Consider the following 19194-nt stretch of genomic DNA (forward strand, 5'->3'; position numbering starts at 1 on the left):
AAATAAAACATTATATTAGATTTTATTAGATTGGCAAAAATCCAGAAGTTTGACAACATATTATACTGGTGAAACTGTAGAAATGGGAAGTCTCGAACAATACTGGGAGCACAAAATGAAAGTCCTTATGGAGGGAAATGTGGCAAAATTACAAGGGCACTCACCTTTTGATGGGGCTGTCTCACTTCTGGAAATTTATTTCAGCGAGACATTGGCCAAAAATGAAAGGACAAACACACAGAACTATTCAATTTAGTACTATTTGTATTGTCAGTAACATGAATGAATGAAACAACCCAAATGTCCACCAGTAGAGGACTAGATTGATTTTGAAGCATGCTTGCAATTAAGAACCATAAAACTAAAAAGTCATGACAGATTGCTATGGGAAAGTGAAGAAAAATATGTGTAGAAAATGGGAGGAAAGTTTTTGGATAGTAGTAGGCCACTGTTTATTGAAGAGTAGTTAGAATATATTTGGAAATTTAAATGGTGTTTATATAAAAGGACGATAAGAAGAGGATGTATAGAATAAAAATAGAAATCAGACTTTTTAAAATTTACCTGATTTTATAGATCTGTCTTTGGAACAAGCATATATTTTACTTAATTATAAGACAGAATATAATTTTTAAAAGCCATCCCTAAAACTCTAAAGGAAATTTTAGAAGAATATAAGTTGGTAACATAAATGCATAAAGAAGAAGGGCTCCAAGAGACTTTAAAACACAGTAATTGGATTGTACATCTTTCTTGGGACATACCCTAATGACGCAAAAGAAAACGTTTAAAAATCCTAAAATTTCTCAACAATCATACTATTGGTGATAGTGTAGTACTGATAACACTGAGACTGTTTTATGTGCATTTTAGGGTAAATCAAGTGAGTAATTTTGTTGGTGTCATGAAAACTGGGAGTTTGGGCAAAGGAAAAAGATATTGATGCAAGATTGATGAGGTTAACTTAAAACTCTGTAGTCCTGGATTTGAAATAGAAAATTAAAATGAAAACACTGATTTATTTTAATCCTAAAAGATAACACTTTTTAGCTTTATTTGCTGAGAAAGGCCTAAAAACATTGACTAATCCCGTGACAGTGCATTCCTAGAACCCAGATTGTTTGGTCTCTAGTTACCATTTCCCACTAAAAGCAACCAAGATTCCATCCAGCAGTGGATGATTACAGGTGTGTACAGGCAGTGTATAAGAAGAACTTGTAGTGTCTTCTAACTGAAAGTAAGTTCTCAAATATCAGGGTCATGTCAGAAGGACTCAAGAGGCAACTTGAATAGGCTCCACTAGCTAAAGATGGGTTGATTTGAGTATCAGTAGGGTAAGAACTTAATATAAGGAAAAAGCAATAAATACGTTTAGATCCTTAAGTTCCTAATGATACTTAAAAAAAATCCAAGAAATTTAACTGGGCATTACTTTTGGAAGATGCTAGTGAGCCATCTCATTGCTTTGAAAACGGGATGATAAAGGGGGGAAAAGAATCTAGCATTCATCCTGCTTTCCTTCTTTGAACCCTACCTCAGAGCAACCAAATAGATGATGAAGGGAAGTTTCTTTTTTAAAAAGATTCCAGCTGATCAATCGAAAAGAAATCCTAGAATTAGGATATCACCATTTACTGATCCATCATAAATCATGGAACTTGGAAACATCACAAAAAGAAAGAAAAAGGGATTGGTGGTGTGTGTAGGGGGAGTGGGGGGTGATTGTTATGTCTCCTGACAGAAGTGTATAACCTTACCTGTGAAGTAAGCTTCCCCAGCGCATCAAGCCTGGTCACGTCTCTAGATCCAACTCTCAGCTTGCAGGAAATTCAGGAGAGAAGGACATTAAATTATACCATCAGGTTGTAATTGGCAAAATTCAGATTGAGAAACTCTATAAGACAATCTAGTTTTCAATGAGAAGTTAGCAAGTGGAAAACAAAAAAGATAAGGAGAAGGAGAACCTATTGATTAAAAGAAACTTATGACTTAACAAACAATACGTGATAGAACTTATATGGATCTCAATTTAAATGAACTGAAAAAAATATTAAAAATAGTTGAGGACATGAACATTTGATGACATTGAAGAAGAGTTACTATTAATTTTTTTTAGGTGTGATAATATTGTTGGGTCCCTGTCTTTCAGAGTATGTAGTGAAATATTTACAGATAACATGGTAATATTTGTAGAACTTACTTTAAAAAAAAATCAGGGGTAGAGGGTATTTGGTGGGAAACATAGCTGAAACAAGATTAGCCATTGATAATGTTGAAGTTCGTGATGGGGATGTGGGTATCCGTTGTGTTTCTTCATACTTTTGTGTATCTTTCAAATTTTTGACAAAACACTTTTAAAATTTAGCTTAAGTCATTTTCATTGAGAAATAGAGGCAGTTTATCACAGGTTTCTGCTTACTCGTTTATCAATTCATACTTCTAGAAAACCATTAAATGAAGGAAATCCTCATCTTATTGTGATGTTTTTGTAGCAGTACTTGATGAAATGTACCTGAATCAGAAGTCAGTTTTCCATTCAGCTAGCTCTAGAATATATACTACTACTTTAATCTCCTTGAAAAATAAGACTAATTATTTTAAAATATCCTACTATGCCTTAGAAAATTAATAAACCTTAACAAAAGGGGAAAAAAGGCTCTAATAAATTGATATGTCCCAAAGTTTCTTTCCTACAACTAGAACAGAGTACCTCATAGAATTATGTTATCAAATGTCAAATAAATTTCCAAGCTAGTCCACAAAAATCCATAACATACTGTAATAAAATTTACAAGACTGACAGCGTACTAAGCATTTATTACAGGCAAAAATTAAATAATTTTTGTAGGAAAGTGCTTTCTTAATTGAATTCTAAACTCCAAAGGATGAATGACTTTCCCATATCTTTTTAGGGGTTAGTCTCCTTATATTCCTAGATCATTTAGTTGCCATATGCTTTGAATTCTGAAAGCAAAGAGCAATGACATTCATATTACCTGTGACTTGGACTTCTCCTATTCATAAATTAAATACTTGAAAGAGCATAGATTTTCTGCATATGAATGATCTTAGCAATAAAAACCTGCTTTTTATGTTTTATTCTGTACATTATCTCATTTGATATTCACAAGAAACCTTTGAGACTTAAAGGGCAAATACTATTACCCCCATTTTATAGGTGAAAAGACTGAGGTTTTAAAGTGTAATGGAAAACACTTGGGAGTCAGAGGTATTGATCTGAGCCCTGCTTTTGTGAGGCCATATATATGTCGTTTAATCTCTTGAACTTAATTTTGCTTCTCTGTAAAGCAGGTGTAATGAAGCCTCATTTTACAGTGTTCATGTGAAGACTAAATGAACTGATACATGTGAAAGAGTCTGGTGACATATAAGATCCTATGCAGATTTTCGTTCTGCACTGATGAAGATAATGGTAGGGGTGTTTTAATAAATGGTCATAAAAAAGGAATGTTTAGGAAATGGGATATTTCCTGTTAGAGGAAATGGGGAATGTCTATCTTAGATAAAAATCAGGAGAAAATGTTAGATGTTGTGAGGTACTTTCTGAAAAGCTCAGGTTCTGAAGAGCAGATTTCACTCCATTTAAAGAAGTGCTTTGCAGTGAGTCTCCCTGTTACTGGTGTTTTTCAAGCAAAGACCATACAGTCACATGTGAGTAATATCGCAGAGAGGCTGAATTCCTCTCAAGGTGAATTTTGCTCTAAAGTTCTATCACTGACATCTAACAAACTTTCAGAGTTGAGCAAAGACTCCTGGTCACTGATTCCAAGGCCTGAGAAGCACGAATAATGATGGTCCCATAATGGGATAAAATGGCAGAAAATGATCTATAAGCTGATTTCTTTCAAGTTCACTAAGTGAATATTAATTAGGTACTTATCATATTGCAAGATGAGGTGCTGTGTACTGAGGCATTTTTAAAAAGCCATTTCTAGTGTTTTATTGTTTGAACATAGCAGATTCTGTTCTGTTTTCAATCCTTCTCTCACCTTTTAAATATACTGTGTCAGTCTTGATCTTCCCAGGTCCTATGAGGGATATGAGGAAATGTTAACATTGCCCGCTACTTATGTTCTTGTTATTCCAACTGATTTAGTTTCCCATTTCGTTGGAACTTTCCTGTGAGGACTTTAATTCTCCAGAGTAGAGTCAAAATGTGTTGAAATGACCTCCTAAAAAAAGAAAGGGAAAATAGATCACCTCATACAAAATATGTTTGCATCCTAGGCTGTGAGGATAAAATATGTGGCTAGGTGAGTAATGTATAAGAACCTTAGTGCTATTTAAACATATGGATGAGTGCACTGTGTGTATTTTGTATATTTAAAATTGAAATTTTTGTTTGAACAGTGTCTTTCATTTGGTGTACTTCATGGTGATTTATCATAATAGACTGCTTTAAATCATCAGAAATAGCAAGACATATGAATCTCAACAATAACTTCCCCAAGGCTAGAGAAGTCAGCAGGAGCTCAAACTGCTAGGTAGACATTTTTTTTTTTTCAAACTCATATGCAAGTGTAAAACTTTTATGAGACTGCTTTAACGAGGTCCTTTGGGATTTAGGGTTATTTATCTAAGCTCTTATTAAAAATGAAAACTTTTCTATGTTTAGCCCCATGAAGCAAAACTGATCTTAACAATACTGTAAGCTGGAAGAATGAGTCCTATTCTGCAGACCGACTCAGAAACAAAGTTAGGTAACTTTGGGGCCAGTGTTGCACTGACATCGTGGTAATGGGATAGTGACAGCAGAGCCAGCAGTATTTCAAAGTCTCCTTTAATTAAAAAAATTTAGCTTTGCAATACTTGTAATTTAGGGTTTGACATGACATATTAAAATGACTTCCAGCCCGGGGGCCCTGTTTCACAGAGCACTCCGGTGCCTTCCTTAGAGTCGTATTGCCCCAGGACTGTGTTGTCTGGTACAAGGTCTGTGAGCACCTCTTCATTTATGGTATCTGCACTTGTTGAAGTGTATTTTTGGCTTCCACCTTCCCCTGCTGAGAAGTGGGGCACGGGAGAGAGGTTGTTTCTAAGATTAATGTGCCAGAATCACTCCATACATAGCCTAGCGGAAGAGCTGGAGCTGCTGCAGGAAAAAATTTGTAATCGTAAGACGTATTCAGCGTCTTTGTAGGTATGTTCTGGTTTGATGAGTCTGGGTCCTGCACTAAATCTATTCTTAGACAGACCCTGGGAGCCAGGATTTTAAATTATCTGTAATGCAGTACAATTTAAAGGAGTGAGGACATTGTGAGGGGGAAAAGCAAATGTTACAAAATCAGGGTGAAGATCTTGTGCAGACTTCAATAGCTTATCAGAGTCAATTTAGTCTGGGTATGTCCAGTCCAGTTGGCATAAATTTTAAAATGAGAAGGTGCTGGAAAAATGATGAATGAATGGATGGAAAGGTTGGGTAGAGAGATGGAGAGACAGAAACACTCATTATTGGTAATAGGACTGTTGGTGAAAAGGTTTCTCGGCTACAGAGTAAATATTTAAAAATTGAACAAATGACATATCTGAATGAGATCATGGTGACAAGACCAGAATCTTGAAAACACTTATAAAATAACCAAAAATGAAAACCGTTAGCCAGAGAGCATTTTAAGATTGTTTTTAAGGTTCTTACTTCAGCAGTTAACCTGAATAGTGCTAATGTAAGTCATAGGAAAAAGTATATCACTTAGTGGAGTCTGGGGACTCCTGAGTTATAACCTCTATTTCATAGGTAGTAAAAATACTTCCAAGACAATAGAGAGGAATAAGAGTATAAAGCACACAGATGATATTTCTAAGGAAGGAAGTGCAGAACCACCAGCTGGCAATTGTGGGTTAGAGTAGGAAGGAGACAAAGGGCAAACACCAACAGAGATGACGATGGCAGAAATATTGACCGAAGGTCAGAGAGAGAGAGAGAGGCAGTACAAGTATAAAATTTTAAACAGGTTGGGAAATGTCAACATGAACTTAAGTTTAAGAACTTCTTTTCTGAAAGAATCTCACAGCAGTTGCAAATGGGAAGAAGACTGTATGTACACTTGGTTTTACCTCTTCAACTTGGGCAGCTGTTCCAACAGTTGAGTTGCTAGGCACTGTCAGGAATAGAATATTTTAATTTTGGAGAAACCCAACTGTTAAAACAGCTGTTTGGTCTGATTAGACTTAAGCTGACTCTGCTTAGGTTGTAAGAATTAATGGGATCATAGCACCAGGCAGATTGGCTATTACTATGATTTTATTGGACATAACAAAAATATGAATGGATGGTAGGTTGGACACTGACTTTCCAAAGGATTCACATTCCCTGGTTTGTTTTGGCAAAGTGCTAAGGCAAATAACCCTAGGCTTTTACCTTGTTCAAGGTCATAGGGAAATTTTCTGAAGTAATTGTGCCTTATAGTCTTTGGGTGCAAACTTTTTTCCTAGCATTAAAAAAAAAGGAAAGAAAATAAAGCAAGCTCTCTAGTACTATTAACATCTCTTTATTTAGTCTCTTGGTAGATAATATAGCTGTTCAAGTCACTTCAAGTAGTCAGTCATTTGTTTTATTTTCTATTCTTTGTGATCTAAGTAAAGAATCCTATTAATAGCAACCACCAAATTTGTCAACTTGTAGGCAATGGATTTTTAATATCGAGATCAACTTGAGTGATGCTCACAATGATAAAAATCTTGAATTCCAAATTTATCATCTCAACTACGTTTTTTCATGGAAAAGACTACCTGTTAGGTTAGTTTTGGGTAAATGAAAGATTTAAAGTCCTTGATAAGATGATTTGATTGTTTCTTGCTTAAAAAGCTGATTTTATTTGATATAATATTAATATACATATTAATAAACATTCCAAAATAAGTTTCATTTCCTTTCTTAAAAAAAAAAGATTTTATTTATTTATTTGAGAGAAAGAGTGAGCAAGCACCTGCAAACAGGGGGAGGGGTATGGGGAGAGGGGGAGAAAAAGAGAGAGAGAAGTAGACTCCCCACTGAGCACAGAGCTGGACTTGGGGCTCTATCCCATGACTCCAAGATTATGACCTGAGCTGAAATCAAGAGACAGACGCTTAAGCACTGAGCCAAAATAGGTGCACTGTTTTGCTTTGTGTGTGTGTGTGTGTGTGTGTTTAAACTGATCAAAATAGTGTGCTTTCCATGTCAGTATAGATTTATAATTATTATTTAAGTCTTAATTTTGGGGGGGTTCCATACTTTGAAGCAGTGACTTATTAAAGTCAGTGTTGTGAGTAAATTAGAAAGGAGAATTAAGTACTTCGGTTGTTAATAAGAGATGAACTCAGGTATCAAAAGTATAATTTTGTTACTTTCACTGAAAATTATTTGTTTATTTTACTAACTAAAGCAAATTTATATTTTTGAATGTTTATATCAGTAGTTTAATAGAAATACTTTGGTTATAAATGAAGTATTTTGTTTTTTAAAATAAAACTAAATAAGCTTCTTTTATTTGGATCATCAAGAAACATTGTTTTGCTTTCTTTCTATTTTATAGGCTAAAAAATATAAGCTTCCCTTATTTTAACATTCACGAATAATTTCTCATCATTATGAGTTGGTTCAGAAGATGACAATATTTTTTATATTCACAGTATGATGTATCACTGCTGAAAAAAGGGACAAGTTAGCTTTTCTAGCTCTTCTAGCACTGGTAAATTTAGGTGCTTAAGTACCTTTAACCAATTCCTGAGAATAACTTTAAAATTTTTCTAAAATACTGATCTCTTGAATATCCCATATTTAACACTTTCCCTCCTTCCTACCTCAATTATATATACAGACACTGTGTTTGTCTTTTTTTTTTTTTTCCCCTCCTTGGTTTCAGATATTGAGAGTAGCCTCTCTGAAATGAACAGAATGTAGAATAGTGAAGCCAGCTACCAGAGACGCCTCATTTCAAGGGTGTGGTGGCAAGGAAAGAGAATATTATGTATTTAGTAATTTTGTAAAAAATTATTGCCTTTGAAGGTTTCAATGAAAGTCCTCCTCGGTTCCAAAAGCTTCCATTTAATAATATTTGATTCTGCCTTGGAAAAATTTAGTCAAGTATTTCTGTTCTTTGACTTAAGGTACTCCTCCTAGGGAATACGTCTTAACTCATAAAATTCTTGAATAAAACTTCAGAGCATATTTGCCATTTGCTAAAATCATATCTTTTTAGGGCTAAAGGGTAAATGATAGACATAAAATTTAGGAGACTTTCTGGCGTGACCTGGTTGGTCTTAGTGTTTATTTTATTAAGGTGTGGAAGAATCAGAGGAATTGAATTTAAGTTGGTAGAAACTAATTTTCTCTATGCAAAATTACTTGGAAATTGATTTTCTTACTTTACCTGAAATGGATGTGTCCAACTGTGCTTTCACTCTACCGGAGTTACATTGATGGGTGATTTCACAGAAGGTCTAAAGTCTTAAATAAGAGGACATTTTCTAAAATCAAGGATCTTTGCATAGAGAGCACGAGTAGATTAGCGATCTTGGCATTTAAATTCTCATCTCTCCACATGGAGGGACACAATTTTAGTCATTGGGATTTGCTTTTTAATGGATCAGACAGAGCCAATTGTGACTTTGGGTTATGTAATTTAGTATAGCTTAATAACTAAGATACCAGGATTAGCCAGGCCTAATTCATCTGAATTGAGTTACACCATTGCCAGTTACCATTTTGTGCAGAGTGTATGAATTTCCAGGAGAAGGTCGCCTGAGGATGGATTTAGAGGTGAAGAGAGAAGCCGGGGGTACTGAAGTTGACGGTGTTCAGTAAAGGCAGGGGAGAGTGGAGTTGGAGAGGGTGTCAGACCACCAGAAATACATCCCTGTCTGAAGCCATGGACTATTAGAACTCTAACAGATCATCTCTCTCTCTTCTGCTGAGACCAAACGTGGTTTCACAGTACATCTCAATACAATCACTGCCAACCAATTTGAATTGAAAAATGAAGAAAACCTGTATGTTTTACTAAGCCTAGGAAATGATAAAACCAGCCTTAAATTTTTGCTTTGTACTTTGTGCGTCACACTTTTCCCTCCCCATTGGTAAAAGACTTAAACTGTGGGGCAGACTGGGTAGTGTTGATTAATGAACGTGTTGGCTGAGTTGGCCCCCAATGGGACAGGGAACCGGGTGGTTGCCAGTGTGAGGTTTACTTTGGAGAATGTTATTGGAGTGGACCTAATTTATTACATCCCAACCCTCATACTTTGATTTCCAGTTATTCAGTAAAGTGATTAAAGCGTTACAAGTGCCTTTCTCAGGCTTCCCTTCAATTGATATTCCCTGGTAATGGAATGAGGTAAAAATGTGAGCCAGGAGACCTCTTCAAAAACTCTTTGAAAGCTTTCGTAAGTGGTTATACTTATTAATATGCTAACAGATATTATGATACATAGTTAAAGGTGGAACTGTTTTTAATATTTTATAAAAAGTGGTAAATTAGAAATCAGGTTTTAATCTAAAAGCAAGAGGTCCTACTCTGAGATCCATGTATCTTGAAAACATGCTAAGTCAAAGAAGCCAGACAAAAAAGGTCACATATTATATAATTCCATTAATACGAAAGAAGGACATGATTAGGCTTGGGGAATTGGGTGACCTGGGAAACATTCAAATTTATGTGCAGAATTTTTTTTTGTATAAATGAGCACTGCTGATGGGGCGCCTGGGTGGCTTAGTCTAAGTGTCAGCCTTTGGCTCAGGTAATGATCCAAGAGTCCTAGGATTGGGCGCACCCACCATGGGCTCCCTCCTCACTGGGGACCCTGCTTCTCCCTCTCCCTCAGCCACTCCCCCTGCTTATGCTCTCTTGCTCTCTCTCACTCTTGCTGTATCAATCAATCAATCAGTCTTAAAAAAATGAGCACTGTTGTGGGGAGAGAGTCTATAGTTTTAATCATATTATCATAGAGACCTCTCACCTTCAAATGGATTAAGATTCACTACTTGAAAGTTAAAATTTACTACTTAAAAATGGATTTGTGTTGTCTTTTTATAAGTATATAGGAGAAATGGGAGTTCTTTCTGTTTTAAAGTTTCCTTTCCTCTGCCTGTGATTTTTAAAATTTTTTTTATTTCTTAACAATACACTTTTTAAAAATTATAAAACCGTATGGCTTATAAGTTTGTCATAGTTTTCCTAGATTTTCTGGGAAGATTTTTTAATCAATTTTTTATGTTTATGCCTTTAATACACCTGAATTTAATTGTGAATAGGGTATAAGATTGGTTTTTGAATTTATTTTCTTCCAAATATACTTTCATATATTTGAAATTTTTTGTAACAAAAAGCTAAGAAAATCTGAAGGGCTAGCTAGCTGGCCTTTTTTGATGGACTCCTAACTATTCTAATGTTATTATGAAGTTTCTGGCAAGCATGTTGCCATTAGGCAGTCATTAAAAAAAAAAAATGAGATCCTGCTATTTGTGACAACATGGATGAATCTAGAGGGTATTGTGCCAAGTGAAATAAGTTAGACTGAGAACGACAAATATTATATGATTTCACTCATTTGTGGAATCTAAAAAATAAAACAAATGAATAGACAAAAACCAGAATCAGACCTATAAATACAGAGAATAAACTGATGGTTTCCAGAGGAAAGGGGGTTGAGGGATGGGCAAAATGAGTGAAGAGGAGTGGGAAATACAGACTTCCAGGTATGGAATGACTAAGTCACAGCACAGGAAACATGGTCCAGTGGTATTGTAATAGCATTGTATGGGGACAGATCATAGCTGCACTTGTGAGCATAGCCTAATGTACAGTAAAGTTGAATCACTATGTTGTATACCAGAAACAAATATAACACTGTGTGTCAACTATACTCAAAAAAAATTTTTAAATAAAATAAAGTAAAACCAGTGTTTATAAATTGCAAAATACTTGGAAACAACAATAAATAAATAGTGTTGCCAGTATAATCCTTAAGTTCTCAACAAGTGGTATCTTGTAATAATATATGCATTTATAAAAAAAAATCTTTTATTGTTTTTTGGCATGAATAAATGCACTTAATTTTGAGATTGCCTTTTTGGTAGCTTATTCAAAGCAGAACCTTTTCCCCATGCTTTCTGATTTGTGGGAGAGAGAGAGAGATTGCCTTAACAATTCATATGTCTATGGACAAAGTTTAAAAGGCATAGCTTTCGGGAATTGTGTACCTAATTTTTTTTTTCTCTTAAGAGCCCCTTTAAAGAGAACGGAAGAACAGTGTTGACATTTGGACTTAAAAAAACTCAATTTTTTTCCTGTAATTTTCTAAGAAAATACTGTAATTTCAAAGAAGTGCTGTTCGTGAATTATTGAACCTTATTTTGAAATTTATAAGGAGCAATTGGTTTACATACTTTCCAGCTTCTATTTTTATGAATTCGTTCTTTTAAAATATCTAAATATCTTGGAGTTAATACGGTTTATTATAATAGTTAAACAATATATTTGGTTGTTTCTGAATTTTGTGTTCTTGATAATAAAAGAATTTATAAAATTTTGATTCCTTCTCTAAATTATTTATTAAATAGTTGTATGTTCATAATAAGTCTACCATTTAGTTGTGGTCATTTGCTTGTTTTGGTATTTTGAGAGCTTAAATTGATGAGCTTTATCATTGTTATAGCTTTGAAATTAAAATTTAAAAATATACAGATATAAACAATATTGTATTTTAACATCATTAATAGGGTATTTGCTTTCTTATGTCCTTCTAAGGACTGAAGAATCCAGATCCATTGCGAAAATATGAAAAACGTGAAATTTAAATTAACTGTTTTCATCTTGAGTTCTCCCATACCATATTATTTTTTTCTTATATAGTATGTTGGACTCATTGGAAATATTTTAATTTTTGGTAGAGTTGTTATATCATCTCTATTTGTCATTTTCATCTATTACATTAACAACCTGTGGTTTTTAGTAGAATGTATCACCTTTCTATTTTTTTCAAGTTCTTTTCTTGATATTTGTTGGTGTTTAATTCATTCTGAATTTCACTATTTTTGTTAGAAGTGATGGAAAGTGACTTTTCCCCCCTTCTCATTGCCTCTTTAAAAATAGAGAGGCCATAGTTGCTTCTCTAGGGAATTTTGTCAAGGCAAAAGTTCCGAAATAAGGATGGTGTGTCCTCTGCTTCCATTTTGGTCTCTTTGACTAAGGTCACCTGGAAAACTTCTTTCCCACTACTTTAAAAATCACTGACTATGGTGCATAAACAATGAATCTTGGAACACTGAAAAAATAAAATAAAATTTTTAAAAAATCACCAAAATAGATTTCAATTAATGTTAAGTTTGTTATTCTCTTTGAATTATCTTTCTTGCCAGTTTTACAATGGAAGTTTACTGATTTAGGTCTAATAGACTAGGATGTTTTTGCAGGAAATACCAGAAATAATCAAATTCTGGATTATTATAATCCTGTGTTTCTTAAAATGTTTATATCATTAACAGAAATTTATATTGATATTTGAGCCGTGGGGTAGATAGTCTCAAGGATCACTTCTGGCTTAATTAACACATGACTTAAATTTTCATAATGAGTTTGGTGGTGGTTTTAAGATAAACTGAATTTTAAATATGCCAGATCATTCCATCATCTTCCTGCTTTCTTTATTTCTTTATTCCTAAGTCAAAACAAAGCAAGACAAAACCAAACTAAAACAAAACAAAACAGAAACCACAATGTAAAAACATTAACTGAAGTTTCGGGGAAAAGTTACCCATAGTTCTAAATTTCCAAAACAGCTGTTACCATTTATTTTTTCATGTGTTACATATTTGTCCACATATATGGATGTTTCATGTGATTAATATGTGGTTAAGATTATAGAGAACATTTATGAAACTTAACAATAAAAAGGTAAATCCTGGGGCTAATGAATATATAGTATGGGAAAAGAAAGAATAAATGGATAAATATTAGGATAAATAAAGGATGAATAGTAGGCATTTGAGCCATCCTAGGTCCAGCTGGGTTGTCTAATTTTAAAAATAAGGTGGTTCAAATTATTAGAAAATGAGGTGTTCTAAGATACCTAAAATTTACTCCATCACTTACCCTTGGGCTTTTCAAATTTGGGGGTTAGAATTTGTCCAGAAATACGAAGCATTTCTGGATATAAAAGAGAATGAAATTTATATAGAGAGGATCATGCTTGAATTTCTTTTCCATCACCTACCATGTGATTAGGACAGCACTCGTCACCTTCATGAGCTTTAGTAGGGATAAAAGTTGTTAAATCACAGAATGCTTGAAGGATTAGATTTAAATTACTGTATGGTGACTAACATAATAAAATAAAAAATAAATAGTAAGTAAATATAGCTTTAGTGGCATCTCATGAAAAAATAAAAAATAAAAATAAAATGCCAAAGTTGAATTCACATAACATGCAAATATTTGTAATTACGTAGAGACGTGAATAACTAACATGTATAACTAATTGTATCTTTTTTGGTGACTATGGATATCATCAGTGTGATGAATGTCCTTTTGTGTAAATTTTGGTGGTTTAATACATTGTATAGATTATGTCTGTACTCCAGGATCTCATGAGGAAACCACACTTGTCCAAGAGTGCTTGTTACTCTTCAGTGACAAGGAGTGCTAATGTATTTTAATTTCTACTTGTGTGTCGATTTTGATCGATCACACCATAGCCACTTAGCAGCATGTTAACATCTTTGAGTAACAGTTAAACACTTCTTTGTGTGACCCAAAAATCCCATTTCTGATTATAAAAATAACACTTGGAAATTAAATTAAATTATTGAACATACAAATAAGTGGAATGTTTTTCTTATAGCCACTAAAAGGTTAATACCTGGGTGTGCCTGAGGAAGAACAACTAATCCCATCTTTCTTTCCACATTGAGCAGCAAAGTTAGAGGAATCCACAGGTTATGATTGCTCGAGTTTGATCTAGGCTGAGTCATACAGCTCAAATAAGAATACAAGTAGGGTGGTGGTTAAGTGTTGTAATGGGTACAAATATGGTATGGGGCAAGTAGTTAATTCTTTTTTTTTATTTAAAGATTTTATTTATTTATTTGACAGAGATAGAGAGCACAAGTAGGCAGAGAGGCAGGCAGAGAGAGGGGGGAAGCAGGCTTCCTGCAGAGCAGAGAGTCCGATGCGGGGCTCGATTCCAGGACCCTGAGATCATGACCTGAGCTGAAGGCAGAGGCTTAACCCACTGAGCTACCCAGGCACCCCAAGTAGTTAATTCTTATAAAGGGAACAAGAGGATGTCTCCAAGGAAATGATACTTACATGGGTCTTGCAGGCTGAACAGAAGTTCACCAGGTAGCCTAACAGCCTTCCAGGTCCAGAAAACTGCATGAGCAAGACTTTCTGTGTTTAGTGTAATGCAAGTAATGATGTGGTTTGTAGAGGGCATAAGAAAGGGATTGGGAGAATGAGCTTAGAGCCACTGCACTAGTACTGCATTCGACTTTTGCCAAAGACAGTGAGATTTTTATTTCTACCCCAGAGAAATGTTGAGAATGTTGTATAACTAATAAAAGGAGAAAGAATAGCATAGCCAATCAACAGAAAATAACAGAGAAGTGTTTAAAACACAGAGAAGACATTCCAAATGTGCCCTTGCTAAAAACAGAGCATTTTGGGGGAAAGTGGGCAGTGTCCTATTCTGGTCCAACTAATTGGCAAATGCTTCAAAGAAGAGTTAATTCCCTGTCCCACATCAGAAATGTATTAGTGTAAGTAACCTGATTGATGACACAGCTAACCCATCTGCTATCACTTACCATATAAATGTTAAAATCCATTATGCCCTCAGCCACCAATGCTCTCTGACATTCCAGAATTCACCGATTGGGTTAAAGGTAGCTTCACAAAAAGAAGTTAATGTAAATGGCCAAAACACACACACACACACACACACACACACACACACACGTTTCTCTTTAAAAGTCAGGACAGTGATAAGAGATACTTTGGTAGGGGCACAGATAGGAAATAAGTAAATAGAAGAATTGACAGATAAGACATATCCTATTCTTATTACACTTTTTTCCCATAGTGATTTTCTGATTTATCCCTTTACTTAAAGCACTAGATATAGGAATTCAGGAAGCCAGGATTCTATACCCAATCATATTGTTTGTAAACACATACCTCATCCCAGAGAAGTCTCTTTACTTTTCTAGCCTTTGGTTTCCTCATTTCTTGAATGAAATAATTCTCAAGTAGGTTCAACAGGATGTAGCAGAGATGCTTCATAGGCTACTTTGGAAGATGAAGGGAGCTTCCTGCCAACCTTTCCCCTTCCAACAAAGCAGCTTTGCTTTTATTTGTATTATAAATGGAGCTTTCACAAGACTTTTTGATAAAAGGATTCTGTCACTTTTTAAAGGTTTGAAAATCAACGAACTAGACACTTCATAGGGCATATCCAGCTCAAACAATTTCCACATCGGTAGAATGAGGATAGTGACAGTTTCATTTCATAGGTATCTGAAGGGCAAACAAGATGTTACATGTAGAAGAGGACATAGAATATAGGAAGCATTCAATATGTTAGCTGTTATCCATCCCCCACCCCAAATAGGCCCCTCACAAATAAGACTGCATTTCATCTGACTCTTAAACTTTGAGTATGCAGTGTTGACCTGAAAAAATTGCTGAATCTGTCTTATATCAAAAACACTATAAAAATGTCTTAGATATTTACTCTGAATTTTTAGTATAACCATTTTATTTCTAGTTTTTGTGCATTGCTTTTCCCTTCTACACTTGAAAGTCTTCTCCTTCTCCATCAGATTTTTGAAATAATTACGACCAGATACAATTATGAAGTTATTATTATATTTTGAGAGAGAGAAAGAAAGCATGAGTGGGTGGGGGAGGGACAGAGGCATAGGGAGAGAGAGAATATTTAGCAGACTCCTTGCTGGGGTTGGAGCCCGTCACTCGGCTGGATTTCACTATCCTGAGATCATGACCTGAACTGAAATAAAGAGTTGGATGCTTAACCGACTGAGCCACCCAGGCACCCTACAATTATGTAATTATACACATGAATGTGTTTCAGGCTTTCCAGTGCTTGGGAAAGTGACATCAGCATCCACTCTCTAACCCTGCCCTCTGCAACTTGCTTGGAGCTGCTGCTGATATTATCAAGGAATAATGCCACACTGCCTCCATCCCTTCGCTCTATGAATTCCTTTCAGGTAAGTACAGTTTATTTACCAGGAGATAATTTTTCAGTTTTACTTGTAACTGTTTTTTTAAGGGTCTTTTATTTCATAGGCAATAGCCCACAGAACCCTCAGTTCCAGATAATAATAATGATAAGCACAATGCATGTAATGCTTTGTCTGTCTGTTTGAAATAAATAAACAGTAGAGGCTCAGAATTGATTAGGTAATAGTCTAATGGTGGCAGAACCCCTGTCTAACTCCAGAGTTTGTTCTCTTAACCTCCATCTCCTGCGTCTGAGAGAAATGGCAAAAACACTTGACAAAGACACTGTGAATGACACTTTCCTTTTCCTAGCTTTGCCCTAGAACAAAGATTTTCATCCATTATTAGTAACTTTGCTATTGTTAGCTTGCAGTTGAATTGCCAAATAGATGTTTAACATGAATGGTGCTCTACCCACTTCCAGCACCTTTTCCCTGTTTCCCAAGACCTCCCTCATCACTTGGACACTCCTTTGGATAATTATCTGTGCTCCTGGTAAAGGACATGGTCAGAATAGAACAAATAGGACAAAACAACATATGTGGTCTAACCAACAGGAAGACCTCCTCCTCCCTGGTAGGCAGCTCATTGTACTGAGGTGGCAAATGGGAATTAAAATGTTAACTATTTGCTTAAGTTTGACCTATAGCTCCTGAATGTAACGTTGAACTTACCTATGACTCTACAATGGAAAAATAGTCATGAGCTCTCTGAGGCTGATGAGAAGGTCACATGCATTGCTGAGAAATGAGTAAACATAGGTTGGCTCTACTTCTGAAGGATTGTGGCTGCATCCTAAGATAACTTCAGGATCAGTGTAGATTGCTTGATATACCTCTGTGTTAAAACAAGATGTGGATTTTCTTATGAATTATAGCTCAGGAAATTGTTTTAAAAAATTACTCCAAGAGAATGCTTCCAAACACATCTTACAAGGCCAGCATTACCCTGATACCAAAACCAGACAAGAATGCCACTAGAAAGGGGCTCCTGGGTGGCTCAGTCATTAAGTGTCTGCCTTTGGCTCGGGTCATGATCCCAGGGTGCTGGGATCGAGCCCCACATCACGCTCCTTGCTTGGAGGGGAGTCTGCTTCTCCCTCTCCCACTCTTCCTGCTTGTGTTGCTGCTCTCACTATCTCTGTCTCTGTCAAATAAATAAAATCTTAAAAAAAAAAAAAGAATGCCACTAGAAAAGAAAACTACAGGCCAATATCCCTGATGAACATAGATATAAAAATCCTCAACAAAATATTAGCAAGCCTTTGAATTCAATATACAATGAATATATTGACATTTATTCCAGAGATGCAGGGGTGGTTCAACATCTGCAAATCAATCAGTGCAATATACCACATTAACAAAATGAAGGGCAAAAATTACATGATCATCTCAATAGAGTTAGAAAAAACACTTGACAAAATTCAACATCCATTTATGATTAAAAACTCTCAATAAAGTGGGTATGGAGGGAATATACCTCAACATAATAAAGGCCCTAATATGACAAGCCCATAGCTAACATCATACTCAATGATAAAATCAGGAGTAAGATAGGATGCTCACTCTCACCCCTTTTATTTAACATAGTATTAGAAGTCCTAGCCAAAGCAGTTAGGTAAGTAAAAGAAATCAGAGGGATCTAAATTAGAAGGAAAAGGAAGTAAAACTATTTACAGATGATATATTACATAGAGAAAATCCTAAAAACTACCGAAGAACCAGTAGAACTAATGGAAGAAAAAGTTTCAAGATACAAAATCAATATACAAAAATCTGTTGTGTTTCTGTATTCTAATAACAAAATATTAAAAACGGAACTTAAGGGGCACCTGGGTGGCTCAGTTGGTTAAGCATCTGCCTTCAACTCAGGTCATGATCTCAGGGTTCTGGGATGGAGCAGCAGGGGGTCCCTGCTCAGTGGGGAGCCTGTTTCTCCCTTTCCCTTTGCCATTTCCCCTGCTTGTACTCTCTCTTTCTCTTTTTTTCTCTCTGTCAAATAAATAAATAAAACCTTTAAAAAATTAAGAAAACAATCCCTTTTCCAATTATATCATAAAGAATAAAATACCTAGGAATAAATAAAGTTGAGGTAAAAAACCTGCACACTGAAAGCTATAAGACATTAATGAAAGTAATCGAAAAAGACACAAATAAATGGGTAGATAATCTGTGCTCATGGATTAAAAGAATTGATATTATTAAAATATCCATAACACCTAGGGCAACCTAAAGATTCGGTGCAATCCTTATCAAAATTCCAATGGCATTTTCCGCAGAACTAGATAAAGAATTCTTAAATTTGTGTGAAACCACGAAAGACCCCAAATAGCCAAAGCAGTCTTCACAAAAAACAACAAAACTAGAAATATTATGCTTCTGGAGTTCACACTGTATTATAAAGCTATAGTAATCAAAACAGTATGGTCTTGGCATAAAAACAGATACATGGATCAGTGGAACAGAATAGAGAGCCAGAAATAAACCCATGTGTATACATGGTCAACTAATTTATGACAGAGAAGCCAAGAATATACAATGGGTAAAGGGCAGTCTCTTCAGTGAATGGTGCTGGGAAAACTGGACAGCCACAGGCAAACGAATGAAATTGGACCATCTCAAAAATTAACTCAAAATGGATTAAAGACTTGAGTGTGGGACCTGAAAGTATAAAACTCCTAGAAGAAAACGTAGGACGTAAGTTCCTTGACAATGGTCTTGGTGATGATTTTTTTAATCTGACACCAAAAGCAAAAATAAACAAAGGACTACATCAAACTGAAAAGCTGCTGCACAATAAAGGAAATTGTCAACAAAATGAAAAGATGACCTACTGAATGGGAGAAAATATTTGCAAATGATAGATCTGATAAGGGGTTAATATCCAAAATATATAAAGACCTCCTACAACTCAGTAGCAAAAAACCCAAATACTTCTATTAAGAAATGAACAA

At 35.2% G+C, this 19194-nt stretch overlaps 1 protein-coding gene across 3 annotated transcripts in view; it reads left to right on the plus strand.

Moving 5' to 3' along the window:
- The window catches only part of UBE3D (ubiquitin protein ligase E3D), a 158087-nt gene that overhangs the window by 79423 nt on the left and 59470 nt on the right, over positions 1-19194 (plus strand). For all 3 annotated transcript variants that reach the window (XM_080805554.1, XM_080805556.1, XM_080805555.1), the window contains one exon: positions 16090-16228. In XM_080805554.1, the coding sequence (XP_080661680.1) occupies positions 16090-16228 (139 nt within the window). The remainder of the gene's footprint in view (positions 1-16089; positions 16229-19194) is intronic.

Source organism: Martes martes, assembly GCF_963455335.1.
Source record: "Martes martes genome assembly, chromosome: 6".
In the NCBI taxonomy this organism is placed as follows: Eukaryota; Metazoa; Chordata; class Mammalia; order Carnivora; family Mustelidae; genus Martes; species Martes martes.